General features: G+C 36.9%; 1 protein-coding gene across 2 annotated transcripts in view; it reads right to left on the bottom strand.

Annotated features, from left to right (window-relative positions):
* GABRA3 (gamma-aminobutyric acid type A receptor subunit alpha3) overlaps positions 1-16,596 on the bottom strand; it is a 205,993-nt gene that overhangs the window by 73,319 nt on the left and 116,078 nt on the right. For both annotated transcript variants that reach the window (XM_084871096.1, XM_084871095.1), the window contains exon 6: positions 9,122-9,204. In XM_084871096.1, the coding sequence (XP_084727222.1) occupies positions 9,122-9,204 (83 nt within the window). The remainder of the gene's footprint in view (positions 1-9,121; positions 9,205-16,596) is intronic.

Genomic DNA, 16,596 nt, shown 5'->3' with positions numbered 1-16,596 from the left:
GGACCCCTCAGGGGATGTTAGACTGTGGGATCGGGCTTAAACTGGCAGTCAGACATCACTGTCACAATCTAGGACCAAAGGCTCCTGACCAATCACTTGCCTGCCTGCCTAATGCCGCCAATTGCTCTCCCCTGCTGGCTTGGTCACCCCCAACTGCCCTCCCCTGACAGCCTGGTTGTCCCCAACTGCCCTCCCCTGCAGGCCTTATTGCCCTCAACTGCTCTCCCATGCTGGCCTGATAGCCTCTAAACCCCTGCCAGAGTGATCTCACTCCTAACTGCTCTCCACTGCCTGCCTTATTGCCCCTAACTGCCTCTGCCACAGCCCCCATCACTATGGCTTTGTTCAGAAGGAAGTGGGACATCAGGAAGATGGCCTGTTGAACTGATCTAATTAGCATATTACCCTTTTATTAATATAGATGTTTTGGGTTCCACTACTCAAGAGAATCATCTATGTATGTCTTCTTATCTTTGCTATGTAGGTGGTTGTAACTCCCTATGTTTAAAGGACAATGCAGTGTTCTGCCTCATATACCCAAGAGTTTGAAAATATAAAAACTAGAATAGGTTTTTTTGAGGGAAAGGGTAGAATATGAAATATATTCTCTACCATTTAGAAAGAAAAGAAATTTCTTGCTAGGTCTCTTAAGCTGAGTACCTTGAGCAGAAACTCCTGAATATTAACTCCAAAATTCAAACATCTCTTAGTATAGATTTGACAATAAATTGAAATTTCAATGGGCACAGAGTGGCAACTTGTTTCATACAAAAAGCAATGGATTAATTTATTTGGGAAAAATATATGGTTACAGAGTAATTATGGAGAAAAAAATATTCTCTTCTCATATGACGGAGGTCAAAGCAGGAAAGGCATAAAATAATAGTAGAAGCAAAAAGAGAGAGAAATAAATTTTAAAAAATTGAAAACTACTTGATTGTCTGTTCGTCTGACCCTGTACTGGTAAACAAAGGTTAATAAAGCACAATAACTACCAACAGAGTGCTCACAATCTATTGGTGGAGACATAGAGCTTACAATGGTCTTAGTATAAGCCTGAACATGAAAACTATGTACACTAGTGGGGGGGAAAAAGTGTTAAATGAAACCGGAGGATGGCACTATTGGTTCTGCTCCAAGTGCAATATTAAATAAGCCAGTCAGAGAAAGATAAATATCACATGATCTCACCCATTTATGGAATATAATGAACAACATAAACTGATGAACAAAAAACAGATCCAGAGAAAGAGAAGCATTGATCAGACCGTCAAACCTCAGAGGGAAGGTAGGGGAAGGCGGGGGTAAGCAGGAGAGATCAACCAAAGGACTTGTATGCATGCATATAGGCCTAACCAATGGACACAGACACCAGGGGGGTGAGGGTATGTGTGGGGGGTTGGGTTCAATTGTGGGGGGAGAAGGACACACATGTTACACCTTAATCAATAAAGAAAAAAATAAACTAAAGAACAATTCATAAAGTAGCCTCTAGTAATATATAGTAGTAGACAGTGGGTAAAATTGAGTAGAACAAAGAGGAGATTTCAAAGATAAGGCAGATTATAACTGATGGTTAAGGAAAGGAGGATGTTTAAGGAAATATTCTAGATGCTCCTGAAATTACAGCTTTTGCCAGTAGGCGGATAATAATAGAATTCATTCACCCACCAGAAAACAGAACTCTTTCCCTTCAGGCTTTCTCTTTCTTCTCTCTTTCCTCCATGCCCCTTTGGATTCCTTTAGCACCTCAGCTTTCCTCTCATAAAATCCTACCTCTTCTTCTCAGTTCTAATCTTTGTATTTTAATGGAGGAGCAAAGGTAGAAGGGGGGTGGGAGGAGGCGGGGATGAATACTGCAGAAAGGATATCTACCAAACTATAAAAACTACTGCACTCCCAGAATGGCTCCCTCAATATACAGTATATTGTATGGACTATGATGACACAAGCATGTCATTGATTTTGTTATTTTGCTAAATGTCTCCTTCTATTACTTGAGCTTGGTATGTATCAGGCTTTAGGGAAATGGGAAGTAAAAAACCATCTTGCCACAATAGCACCAATAAAAAAACATTTCCTTTGAACTCATATTGTCAGAGTTTGCTCATTTGCTTGCTTAGTTGATTCAGCCAGTTACTCATTCAACAAATATTAAGACATTATTTTACCTCATTAAGGTTCATAAGTCATAAGATATTTGAGGTCACATCCCTTATAGTCTACTGGGGAAAGATAGAAAAGAAAGAAAGAAAATATCATACAGTAATATGTGCTATCAAAAAAATGGAGTTTATGGGTAGGGAGGGATTTCATTAAACACAGTGATCAGAAAAGACCTCTTTGAGAGAGTAGCTTTTAAGCTGAAACATGAAAAAGGAAAACAACTCAGAGTTTGATGGAGAACATTTCAGGTAAAAACAAAAAAGCAGCAAGTACAAAGGTTTCTAAGTGGGAAAGATCCTGCAGAGTTGTAGGAACGGGCAGAATGTCAATATAAAGGAGAGAGACAGATATGAGGTTGAAGAGATAAATAACAGCCAACACCAAGACAGGGACCACAAAAGAAGATTTTATAGAAAAAATAATTTATTTAATTTAGGCATGTTCAGTATAAATACAATAGTTTTATGAACCTAACAACTACTGCTTAAGGTTGGCATATATATACAACCAAATGGAAACAGACACTGTAGAGGTTTATAACTAATATATTTTAATCCTCAGGATTTTAAATTAACCAAAGTGATATGACAATGGCAGTAGTTACTGGTAAAGCAGAACAAATTTTTTTTTTTTTTTATTTCAAGCATGTACTATGTTTTTTGTTGGTTTGTTTGTTTGTTTTTGCTTCTATTAAGATGATCATGTATAATTTCTCCTTTATTGTTAATACTAGAGGCCCGGTACATGAAATTCATGCCGGGAGCTGGGGGGCTGTCCCTCAACCCGGCCTGTACCCTCTCCAATCTGGGACCCCTTGAGGGATGTCCGACTGTCTGTTTAGGCTGATCCCAATAGGATGGGGCCTAACCAGGCAGTCAGACATCCCTCTCACATTCCAAGACTGCTGGCTCCCAACTGCTTGCCTGCCTGCATTCCTGATTTCCCCTAACCACTTCTGCCTCCCAGCCTGATCATCTCTAACCACTCCCCTGCCAGTCTTATTGATGCCTAACTGCTCCCCTGACAGACTGGTCACCCCTAACTGCCCTCCCCTGCAGGCCTGGTCACCTCTAACTACCCTCCCCTGCAGGCTTGATCTCCTCCACTGTCCTCCCTTGCAGGCCTGGTCACTCCCACCTGCCATCCCCTGGCAGGCATCTTGTGGTGGCCATCTTGTATTCACATGGGGGAAGCCATCTTTGACCACATGGGGGCAGCCATCTTGTGGTTGGAGTAATGGTCAATTTGCATATTACTCTTTTATTAGATAGGATGCTGTATATCCTTCACTGATTTTGGGGGAAAAGTTTTCAGTTAGCAATAATAACACCTTGTATAAAGCTCATTGGCTAAAATACTGCCACTGTGCAGAGCTATATTTACTTATTTGGGGATGTTAAGCCAAATTTATATTCCTGGGATAAATTCCACTTAAAGATAGTATATAATCTATATCACATGTGTCAAACACAAGGCCCGCGGGCCAAATCAAGCCCGCCAGGCCTTGCAATGTGGCCCGCACCGCGCTGTCATCACTGCACTCCGCTGTCAGTTTATGACATTGTCAGTTTATGACTGTTCAGTAAACCAGCGTTTTTCAACCGCTGTTCCGTGGCACACTAGTGTGCCGCGAGATGTTGCCTGGTGTGCCGTAGGTGCAGACAAGACAAGAATTTTATAATTTTTCACTATTTTGTTTACTTAATATTTCATAATAAAGTAATTATAAAATACTTTCTTTGTGTTTATTTGATTCCTATTCAAGAGAATTACTTTATATATAGTCAATATAGGCACAGAGTTAAATTTTTTAACATTTTCTAATGGTGGTGTGCCTCGTGATTTTTTTCATGAAACAAGTGTGCCTTTGCCCAAAAAAGGTTGAAAAACACTGCAGTAAACCATTCAGCCCGTGATTTAGGCTGGATTTTAGATTTTGGCCCCTTCTCTGATTGAGTTCGACACCCCTAATCTATATAATAAAAGCCTAAGCGATTGTTATGGTGGAACAACTGGAACAAATGGTCACTATGATGCGCACTGACCACCAGGGGGCAGACACTCAAAGCAGGAGCTGCCCCCTCATGGTCACAGGTGGAGCACTGCTCAGCCAGAAGCCAGGCTTATGGCTGGTGAGAACAGTGGTGGTAGTGGGAGCCTCTCCTGCCTCCATGGTAGCACTAAAGAGCAGCGAGCCGAGCAGTAAGGAGTGAACAGGTAGGTAGTAAGGAGCAAGGGGTCCTAGACTGCATGAGAGTGCAGGCCTGGATTAGGGACACTCCCCCCTTGCCCAATGCATGAATTTTGTGCACCAAGCCTTCAGTCCATTTATAAGTTGCTTGATTCAGCTTGCTAGGATTTTGTTGAAGAGCTTGTATCTGTATTCATAAGGGATATTTGTCTGTGGTTTTCCTGTGGACTTTGGTTTTGTATCTGAGTAATACTGACCTGGTTGAATGAGTTAAGAAAGGTTACTTCCTCTTCTCTAATTAGTTTGCATTAATTCTCCTTCAAATGTTTGATAGAATTTAATGGTGAAGCAATATGGGTCTGAAGTTTGTGGGAAGTTATTAAAATACTAATTTAGGTATATTAAAATTTTACTAGCTTGCGTGTTTCCAGGAATTTTTCCATTTCTTCTGGACTATTTAATTTGTGAGTGCTCAGAATATTTATGTATATTCCTGTTCATTAATGTAAGGCAATAGTGATGTCACCTTTTCATGATTTCAGTAATTTGATCCTTCTCTCTCTTTTTCCCCTTGGTCTGTCTAGCTAAAGGTTTGTCAGGTTTTTTTTGTTTGTTTGTTTGTTTTTGTTTTGTTTTTGGTTTTTGTGTGTGTGTGTGTGGTTTTTTTTGTTTGTTTGTTTGGTTGGTTTTTTTTTTGTGTGTGTGTGTGTTTTATTTTTTCAAAGAACTAACTTTTATATTCTTTAATTTTCTTTAATTTTTTTTTCTATTCTCTATTTAATTTAATTTCACTACAGTATTTATTATCTTCTTCCTTTTTGTTTTGGGTTTGGCTTGTTCTTGATTTTAGATTTTTACTTACTTTTAATATATGCTTTACAATAATGAATTCCCCTCTAAACACTGCTTTAAACTGATGCATCCCATAAATTTTGATATGTTGTGCATCATTTTCATTCATTGCAAAATATTTTCTAATTTCTCTTGTTTATGATAGTTATAACTTTATAATAGTTATATCTTCCTGATAGATTGACCCTTTTATCATAAAAAAAAAAAAATCCTCGCCCTAACTGGTTTGGCTCAGTGGATAGAACATCGGCCTGTAGACTGAAGGGTTCCAGGTTTGATTCAGGTCAAGGGTATGTGCTTTGGTTGTGACCACATCCCTACTAGGGAGTGTGCAGGAGGCAGCTGATCAATGTTTCTCTCATCAATGTTTCTTTTTTAATTTCTTTTTAATTTTTTTTAATTTTTATAAATATATATATTATTGATTTTTTACAGAGAGTAAGGGAGAGAGAGCTAGAAATGTCAATGAGAGAGAAATATAGACCAGCTGCCTCTTGCACACCCCCGACTGGGGATGTGCCCGCAACCAATGTACATGCCCTTGACCAGAATCGAACCCGGGACCTTTCAGTCCGCAGAACGACACTCTACCACTGAGCTAAACCGGTTTCGGCCAGATGTTTCTTTTTTAAAGATATATTTTTACAGAGAGGAAAGGAGAGGAATAGAGAGCTAGAAACATCGATGAGAGAGAAATATCGATCAGCTGCCTCCTGCATACTCCCTATCGGGTATGTGCCCACAACCAAGGTACATGTCCTTGACCAGAATTGAACCTGGGACTCTTGAGTCTGCAGTCTGACACTCTATCCGCTGAGCCAAAGCAGCCAGGGCTCTCATAGATGTTTCTAACGCTTATCCCTCTCCTTTCCTCTCTGTAAACAAATCAATATATATATATATATATATATATATATATATATATATATATATATATATATATATATATATATTTTAAATCCTCAAGGCATCTGGAGAGTGGGGAAGAAGAGGATGAGAATAGGGTTCCCTGGTCTTACTGAGAACCAGGTGTTTTTTGGTTGGTTGGTTTGGTTTGGTTTGGTTTGGTTTGGTTTGGTTTGGTTTGGTTTGGTTTTTTAAAGCACTCCTCAGATTGTTGTGAACCTTTGGTTAGAATTTGGAGAAAATTTATTTTGGCAATTTATGGAGGAGTATATTTTCAGAAGTTCTTACTCTACCATTCCAGAATTGCTTTCTCATTAGAGTTTATTTAAGGTTAATTTTAACTGCACACTTTAAGAATTTAAATCACTCTCTCCTTCTTGATGCACATTGTCTTCCAGGGCAACAAGTTCTCTTAAGTTTCCTCATAATTCACCTGTCCTGTCCTTCAATATACTGAGTTATTCTCTTCTCTGTAGCCTCTAAATATTGTAGTGACTTTGGAAACAGTCCTTGATATTCTTATCTATACACAGTATTTCCTAGTGATCTCCAGGCTATAGCTTTAAATATCACCTATGTGGATGAGGCTTAAATTAAGTCTCTAGTCCAGATATCTGTTCCAAAACATCACACTTACATCCTATATCATCAGCATCCAGAAGTATTTTTTTGTGTCCCTTATCAAGTACAACCCCCAGCAAGGGTAACCAGCATCCTGACTATTATTTCTATGTGGAAATTCTTTCCTGGAATTTACCAGGAAATTTATATATTGTCCTGAGTACCAAATACTGAGAAAAGTAGTTGATAAATCAGCAAAATGGAAAATGCATTACAATTTTACTATATGAATTACATCTTAATAATAGACATAGAGACATTACTGATTTGAAGGAATCTACTAATGTCAAATAAAAAGAAAAAGCAGGAAATGATGGCACATTGAGTTGAAAATTTTGAAATTTCCAGGGATCAGTACAGAAGTACATATTGATCTGATCCGTTGATTTTGCTTATTGTAAGTGTGCATTTGTGGCCCTGTATGTTGCTAATGGTGAGCTATTCTTACAAATTATATTAATAAGCCTATAGGCATACAATATATAAACCCTGTGATTGCTCTTTCAGGAAATAAGTTTGAGAAGCAAAATAAACCTCAAACTGGCAATTTTGACCTTTGATTTGGTATAGTGCTACTTACTTTGCTAAGAGATCTAAACACATGAAGATTAGCTGGTGTTTTTCAGTTTTTTCAGGGTTTGAATATATTTTAAATTACTGATCTTTTAAATACTTTTAAACATTCTCTCTTATTTGTTTAAAAAAGTGAATCAAGTTACTTGTCACTACTTTTGCCACTATCACTCTAGTCTGAGCCATTATTAGCTCTCATCTGAAATATTAAAACCTATAACCGGATGCCCTGCTTCTCTCCTTCCCATACTTATATTTTTTAACAGAGCATTTATAATGATTATTTTCTTTTTTTAAAATACATTTTATTGATTTTTTTATAAAGAGGAAGAGAGAAGGATAGAGAGTTAGAAATATCGATGAGAGAGAATCATCAATCAGCTGCCTCTTGCACACCTCCTACTAGGGATGTGCCCGCAACCAAGGTACATGCCCTTGACCGGAATTGAACCCCAGGGCCTTTCAGTATGCAGGATGAAGCTCCATCCACTGAGCCAAACCAGTTTTGGCCATAATGATTTTTTTACAACATAAATCAGATAATATAATTACTTTTTCAAAATATTTCAATCATTCCCCATCTTCCCTCAAAATAAAATTAAAAGCCCTTTAATGTCCTAGAAGACTCTAGATGACCTGGCCTGCTCTTTGGTTTCATCTTCTCCTAGTGCTTTCTCCCTTTCTCACTCTCTTCAGCCACAATGGCCATTTTGAAGCTCTCAGAACAAATCATTCACTTTTCTGATAATGGTCTTGCTCCTCCCTGATGGTTCTCTCCACCTGGAGCACAACTATCTCAGATAGCTGTGTTATTAACACTTTTTCCTTCTTACAATTTCCGCTCAAGTCACTTTTTCAAAGAGGCATATGCTGATAACTCTATTTTAAATTTCAATGGCAACACCTATCCTCCACCTATACATGACTTATCCCCATTATTCTGTAGTAATTTCATGTCTTAAAGTGTGCTTCTCACTTTACAACATAATTTATATTTTACTTTTTTATCCATTGTTTATTTTATCTTTCATGATCACTCTCCTCTATAATATAAGCTCCACAAAGGCAGGGTTTTTGTTTCATTCATGGATGCATTCCAAGTTCCTAGAACAGAGCTTGGAACACAATCTGTAAATATTTGACAATGATTAAAAAAATATGTCAAACATAATTATTTGGGTCTTATAAAATGCTCTATTTTAAAATACTGAGCTAAATCTAATTTAGACATGATCAACATAGACGTTGATATATTGCTTTGATGATTCCAATAAAACTTACTCTGAAATTGAGAGTAAGAAACTCACTCGAGTTCTTCTCAATTTTTATTTCTCTGATTCATTTTAAAATGGGATGTGTAGCTACTAATTTTTCTGTCAGATTTACAGCTATGAGCAACAGCAATACTGTAAAAATGAGAAAATCTCCGGAGTTTCTTCCTGTTTACTATTTACTGTAGAGAGTTGGATAGATGTATATGAAGGTGGAGGTAGAATAGTCATTTCAAAAATATAATGACATTCTATTTCAGGAATCTATATAAGCTCTGTCTTCTGGACAATTTAACAGATGTCAATATATCAATCTAATAACATGAATTTAGTCTAAATAAGGTTTGCTTTGTAGAACGAAATTTCTATTAAAGACTGTCTCCTTCTCCTGATCAATTAATACTACTCAACCCCACTTTCCCTTCCCTGGATTAAAGGCCTTAACTTTAGAAATTACTAGGGGGATAGAAAATTAAATATTCAATTTCTTTTGAAAAAATAAAAAAAGACTCAGGCAAACAGAATGTGAGAAAATACGTACAGCTTCCAAACTTCAGTGGGCAGGCATGTACATCCATGGGAAAATCTTCCAAATGCATGGGACACTCAGCATGAATTGTTAACCTAAAAGTAAGGAGAACAGAAAATGAAGTCAAGCTAAACTGAATGGTATTAAACATAAAGCTGAGTTACCATTATTATTAATAGAGTGCTCCTAAGAATAACTGGATTTTGATGCTTTAGGTTCACGGGGGTCCACATCTTTATGAAAACAAAGAATGGAGTAAATGAAGCAGATAGCCTCTCAAAGCACTATTCAGTATTTAGATTTTTTAAATTAGATCTGAATCCCACCTTACCACTTTTAGTAAAACAAATATAACGTATGCCCTACCTGAGCTCCCTTAACTACTACCCCCATCTAAAGAAACTTTAAAACAGCAGGTTCTGATTAATTTACTGCTTAATAATTTCTAAAGTAATTCTCCTCAGTAGGCTATCTTGTAAGTTAACCAATTTAAAATTTTCACCGAAGAGGAGAGATGTGCAGGAAGATTATTCTAATAATGAACAGGCACAAAAGATGCCTCTGCTGCTCACAGCAACTACTATAGCTTTGCTAAAGGAGATGGCTCTTGGAAAACACACACACACACACACACACACACACACACACACACACACACACACAGCAACTGGCCAGAAAAATGCAAAGGTGATGGAAGACATCCAAAACCTCAGAGATCAAGTCTAAAGAGCTAATGGTTTCTTAAGAGGGACAACATATCAGAGAGACTGTGGATGGATTCCTCAATGGAAAACTGGATGGGGTACAATTTACCATGCCCTATACTCATTCCCCTACTTTAATACATTCAAATAATCTATTCCAATGTTTCCTTTCCAATTTCTTTCAAAATTTCTGAACCTTAACTTTCCTTAAGCTAGATTAGGGGTGGGAACCTTTTTTTTCCCCCCCAAAGGATATTTGGATATTTATATCATTTTCAGTCCATCAAAATTATCAACTTAAAAATTAGCCTGCTTTATTTGGTCAAACATTTAATTAATTCATGCCTAATGCCTTGGCAGGGCCAGATTATTATTTCTCGGGCTTTATATAGCTCTCAGGCCAGACATTCCCCACCCCTGGCCTAGATAGTAGCCAACTATATAGAAATGGGACCCACAAGGAAAAATTTAGAGTTATTTGTGACCTAGATTTGTTGAGCTGTTTCTAGATATCATATACAAATCCTGCTTATATTTGATTCAATCCCTATCATGCTCTTTGAGTTGTAAATTGTCAACTGATAAGCACCTCGAATCCTGGTTAATTGTTAAAACTGGATGAATATGTGACACCTCACAAATGATTAGCACAGCAACACTAGATTTTGCTCAAAGCAGGCTGGCTAAAGCAAGAATGCTTAGGTGTATTAGCAAGACCCCTACCTAGGCCAGTAGGCAGAAAGCAAGTGTGTGCCCTTCAACAAATAGTTACCCATCTTTTGTTTTCAGTTTCCCTATCTAAGCAATAGAGGTTGGAACTAGATTGCCAATGCACTTTAGTGCTAACTAATCCCTTAGATATTTACAAAATTTCCCCTGTGTCCTGGAGAAAACTTTATTTTCAGGTCAGTCTACAATATCTCATTGACCCACTCTGTTTTTAAGTTAAAAAGGAGGTTTTATGCTTCAAAGAGTTTTATATAAGAGAAATGTATTTCACTGAGAAACCTGTTCCTTGTGTTGGACACTTAAATATTCTATGAGTTTAATAAAGAAAATTGTGTTTCTTCTCTTCACTTAGCATTTTTACGATACTGCCTCTTAAGAGTAATTCCGAGGGGAAATTACTTTACATTTACTCAGCAGTTCTGGGGACATGGAAAATAAGAGTACAACAAATAGATTACCAAAGCAAAATGCAAAATGCACTGGTTTCTGATTAGGACAAGAATTTATTTATAATAACTCTCCTATCTTCCTTCCCATCTACTTCTTGCCCATCCCTCCTAAGCAGAGCAGAGAGGAGAAAGCAGAGATTGATGAGGGCAAGTACCTCACAAGCTAAATTATTCTGTGCTCTTTTCATTGGCTCTTTAACATATCCTAAAGCTCTCTAACCTCTTGTGTTATACTGTCTTCCTTTCTTGTCTTCTTTCTACCTTGACACAACTTTCAAGACTTCTTTAAGCTTTTTCTGCAGCAGAAAGCACCCTGACTGTACTCAGGGTAGTGTACTCAGCACCACAATCTATGCCATAAACATTTCCATCCACTTCAAAAAATTCCCCTATCCTCCTTTTAAATAATAATAATTATTATTATTTGTGTGATAAGGACACTTAACATAAGATGCCCACTTTGAAAAATGTTAAGTATTGTTAATCGGCAAAATATATGAATAAACACCACTTCAAAAAAGGCATACAGATATATGAAAATGTGTTCAACATTATTAATAGTTAGGGAAATGCAAATTAAAACCACAACGAGACACTGCTGTGTGTGAATTATAACAACTAAAGTAAAAAAAAACTGACAATATCAAGTATTGACAAAAATTTGGAGAAAATGGAGCCTCATAAATGACTGGTGGAAATATATAATACTAAAGCACACTTTGGAAAACATCTTGGCAGTTTCTTTAAAATCCTATCTAATAAAAGAATAATATGCAGATTGACCATCACTCCAACACACTAGATGGCTGCCCCCATGTGGACACAAGATGGCCACCACAAGATGGCCAGCAGGGGAGGGCAGATGGGAGGGATCAGGCCTGCAAGGAAGGGCAGTTGGGGGCAATCAAGCCTACAGGGGAGGGCAGTTAGGGGTGACCAACCCGATAGAGGAGGAAAGTTAGGGGGGACCCAGGCCTGCAGAGAAGGGCAGTTGGGGAGGACCAGGCCTGCAAGGGAGGGCCAGCAGGGGCAAACAGGCTGGCAGGGGAGCAGTTAGGCATCAATCAGGCTGGCAGGGGAGTGGTTATGGGGTGATCAGGCTGTCAGGCAGAAGAGATAGGGGCAATCAGGAAGGAAGGTAGGTGAGCAGTTGGGAGCCAGCAGTCCTGGATTGTGAGAGGGATGTCCGACAGCGTGCACCCTCTCCAATCTTGTCCAGGCTGGGTGCAGGCGGGGCTGAGGGACACCCCCTTCCCATGCATGAATTTTGTGCACTGGGCCTCTAGTTTCAACATAAACTTCCCTTAAAATGTTATGGTTCCACTTCAAGTCTCCACTACCCAAGAGAAATGAATACATATGTCCACTGAAAGACCTATTAATAGCAGATTTATCATAGTAAAAAAAAAAAAACCCGCAGAAACAATATAAATGTCAATCAAATGATGAATTTATCATAGCCAAAAAAAAGAAGCAATATAAATGTCCATCAAATGATGAATGAACAAACAAAATATGAAACTTCCATATGAGGGAATATTAGTCATTAACAAAGAGGAATACACACAACATGGATAATCTCAAATGCATTATGCTAAGTAAAAGTAGCATATATTTTTCAAAAGGAAACATATTGTATGATTCCATTCGCATTAAGTATCTAGGAAAGGAAAATCTATTGATAAGGAAATAGATTAGCGGTTGCCAAGGACAAGGGCTGAGAATGGATGGTGACTAGACAATTTTGAAGGGATTTTTGGGAGTGATGGAAATGTTATAAGTTCACATTTGGTTATTGTTGCATAACTCTGTATATTTAATATAAATCCCTGAAACTTAAAACAGATGAGTGTTAGCATATGTAAATGATAGTTCAAGAAAAGCTCTTATAAAATTAAAAAGCAGAAGTGGGATTTAAGCACAGTCTTGAAGAGCATGGATTCCAAAGCCAGACTACCCAATTTACAACACAGCTCTACCTCTTCATAGTAGTGTGCAAGTTATTTCCGTTCTTTGTGCTTTGTTAGCTTATATTTTATAGATGCTAATTAAAGCTCTAAGATAGGAAGGTATTATGAGGTGGGTGGTGGTATATAGGGAAGACAAGAAGTCCGGGGTCTGAGATCCAGAATAAAACAATGGGGTTCATGTCTTTTCCATTGAATTTCAACACACCGGTGATTTTTAATATTTCATCTGCTTCCTACAGCATGTGCTACCCATGGGTAATATTGTTTTTACCTTGAGCAAAAAGTACATGTATCCAAAACTCAAAGTGGGAAGGGACATAAAATAAGGGATAAAAAGTAAGTGGAATATGGTAGTTTAAAAATGTATAAACCAGTGATTATGCTATACTCTGTCATTGAGTTAAGGATCCCTACTCTAGAGTTGCTTTCCAGGGGTGTTAGAAGAGGATCTGTTTCCTTTCCTACCTAGCTTCTTAGATGCTGTTTACATTCCTTGACTCATGGCCCTTTGCTCTATTTTCAAAGCCAGCCATGTTGTAGCTCTCTGATCTTTTTTTTTTTCTACATTTATATTTCCATCTCATTATAGCTAAGAATGATTCCTAGTTTTCAGGATTCTTGTGATATTATTTCAGATGGTTGAATGCGCCAAGAAACATTCTCCATCTCAGGGTCCTTAATTTAATCATATCTATAAAATACCCTTTGCCATGTATATTTATAGTTTCTGAGAATTAGGACATAGGTATCTTTTAGGGCATTACTATGTCTTCCACACATAGCAAAACAAAGGAAACACACAAACAAAAAATCAAAAGACTACTGTTAAGCTGGGACAAAATTTTGTAATATATCACAAACAAGGACTAATATCTTGATAAAGAACTCTTAAAATAGGAAAACTTAAAGGAAAATGGGCAAAAATCATGGGCACACAATGCACAAAATGATTTCAAAATGGTCTTTGAACATATGAAAAGATATTCAAGCTCACTCATAATTAGGGAAATACAAATTAAAAATATATGGAGACATCATTTCTTATCTACTAGATTGGAGAAAATTACACATTTAATATCTCTTTCTATTGGTGAGACTATGTAAACAGTCTCATACATTGCTGGTGAAAATATAAATTGGTACAACCTTCTTGGAGGAAAATTTGGCAACATCCAACAAAACTCAATGTGCATTTACAATTTGAATGAACATTTTTCCTTTTTTTTTTTTTTGGTATTTGCTCTGAAAGTACACTTCTAACAATATAAAACTACATAGCCACATGGTTATTCATTGCTACACTGTTTATAATTGTAAATTGTTGCTTAATTTGTCTCAAACTTATGCTTGCTCTACATATATTCCTTTTTATGCTGTTATTCAATTTTGTAATCTTTCATGGGCAGTTTCTATACTATTTTCTACATAATGGAACCAAATAAATTTTTGCTGATTTGAAAATTACTACGGCTAAACAATCATTTGTTATAAAAAAAAAATCTCATTTTGGAATAAAGATCTCATATAACTTAAAAAAAGGGGGATCCCTGCTGTAGATTTAAAGCCACTGAGTAAACAGTTTCTTTTCTACTTCTTTGGAATTGAGACAAATTAGTGACTTGGTTATTTGGTGCCCTTATCTGTTCTTCATTGGAAATACAGTGGAATCTCAATTTTCAAACAATTCATTCTAGAAGGCTGTTTGAGAAGTGATTTGTTTTAAAAAATCATTTTGCCCATTAGAACTAATATCAATTGAATTAATCCATTCCAGACCCCCAAATGATTTTGTTTTAACCTTTCTCAATTGCCTGTGATCATTGCTTCACAAACGCTTTCACACCATTAGCAACATCAACCTCTTGATGGTCTCTTATGTTTTAAAATTATGCAAATAATCAATTTCACCAGCAGCCAGATCAGACAACACTTGAACATCTCTATCATAGTTTGCAATTGTTTCTTTCTTAAGCTCTATTGTTGTTCTCACAACTTTCATTTTTACTTTGCTGCTATCACTATCCTTCCTAGGACCTATGGTGACTTACTGTAGGTACTTAATAATAATAAGCAGCAACAAAAGCTAAAAACAACATGAAAATATTCACAGCACAATTTCCTGAGATGGTAAGAATTCAAGGTTTAGTGGTAAATTGGCTCAAACTCATACATCTTCTCCTTTGGCATCTGAAAGAAGGGTATCAGCATGAAAGGGCCTTTGGGTCCAGTTTTGTTCGACAACTGAAATATTTTCCTGTGTACAACTTGGTCAAGAAACAAACTGTTCAAGATGGCAGACAATTGAGAACCAAGGTTTGACTGTATGCACATTTTCAAAATGAGCACACATATCACAGATTATTCTTACTATACTATTTTATGATTTTTTATATTGTACTATATTATTAATACAAAAAAACAGTATTTATTTTGCACTTATACAGTACTTTGCATTTTTAGGATTTTTTTTTGTACATGATTCTCGAACTAGATTGACTATCACATCTATGTCATCTGCTTTTAAATGGGAATTCACCCAATGCACTAAGCCAATAAGAAAAAAAAAAATCCAATTCATTATGCTATTACATCCATGTCTTCAGTGTCCATTTGCCTTTGGCATACTAAAAGTGAACCTTCTGGAAAATGAAGCTCTTGTTCTCATATCTTGATAATACCTCTCACTTTACTAAGCTAATTTCCCATTTTTTAACCTTTGACTACTGCAATTTCTAGAACATAGTTCTTTTTTAAAAAATATATATATTTTATTGATTTTTTTTACAAAGTGGAAGGGAGAGGGAGAGGGAGAGAGAGATAGAAACATTGATGAGAGAGAAACATCAATTAGCTTCCTCCAGCACACCTCCTACTGGGGATGTGCCCACAACCAAGGAACATGCCCTTGACCAGAATTGAAACTGGGACCCTTCAATCCACAGGCCGATGCTCTATCCACTGAGCCAAACAGGTTAGGGCTAGAACACATTTCTACCATTAATGCTGGGGAACTCTGCACATATTTGCAGGCCTTAAAATATGCATGCCATAACTCAATTGAGAATTCTAAAAATTAGAAAATGGACATGAATAACCTATTTATTAACATCTGCCCTACAGAAAAATAGAAATTGTATTTCTAGATTTTTTTTTCATATAGAATAAAAATTTTCAAATGGGGGCATAAAATAGGAAAAACATATCTAGAGAAAAAATATGTCCCTGAACTAACTGGAGTCTTAACAGTTAAACATCTAAATGTTATTGAGTATATGCATTCATTGTTCAGCTAAACTGTCAACACATTGAGAGGATGGATGAAGGGGTAGCTTAAATTTATAGGGACAAGGGTCTCTGGAGCTCAATATGAGCTTCTAGGTAATATGTCACCTAGGTCTTTTAGAAGTGGAACAACCTGGTCCGCATTCAGAGAACTGTTTTTGGTTTTTTTGTTTTGTTTTGTTTTGTTTTGTTTTTTTCTAAAAACCAAAAGGTGAACATTACTTCTGGAGTGGCTGATGTGCCAGACAGGCTATTTCTATCATCATGGATTAAAGGGCAGGATGTGGGATTTATGGTGAAAAAGAAAAGATAGTAAATTAATAGACGTTACCAGTAGAAGAGTAGAGAATGAG

Source organism: Pipistrellus hanaki (assembly GCF_964339955.1).
Source record: "Pipistrellus hanaki genome assembly, chromosome: X".
NCBI classification, from domain to species: Eukaryota; Metazoa; Chordata; class Mammalia; order Chiroptera; family Vespertilionidae; genus Pipistrellus; species Pipistrellus hanaki.
Note: the sequence above shows the minus strand (reverse complement) of the source record. Positions and strands in the feature narration are given on the sequence as shown.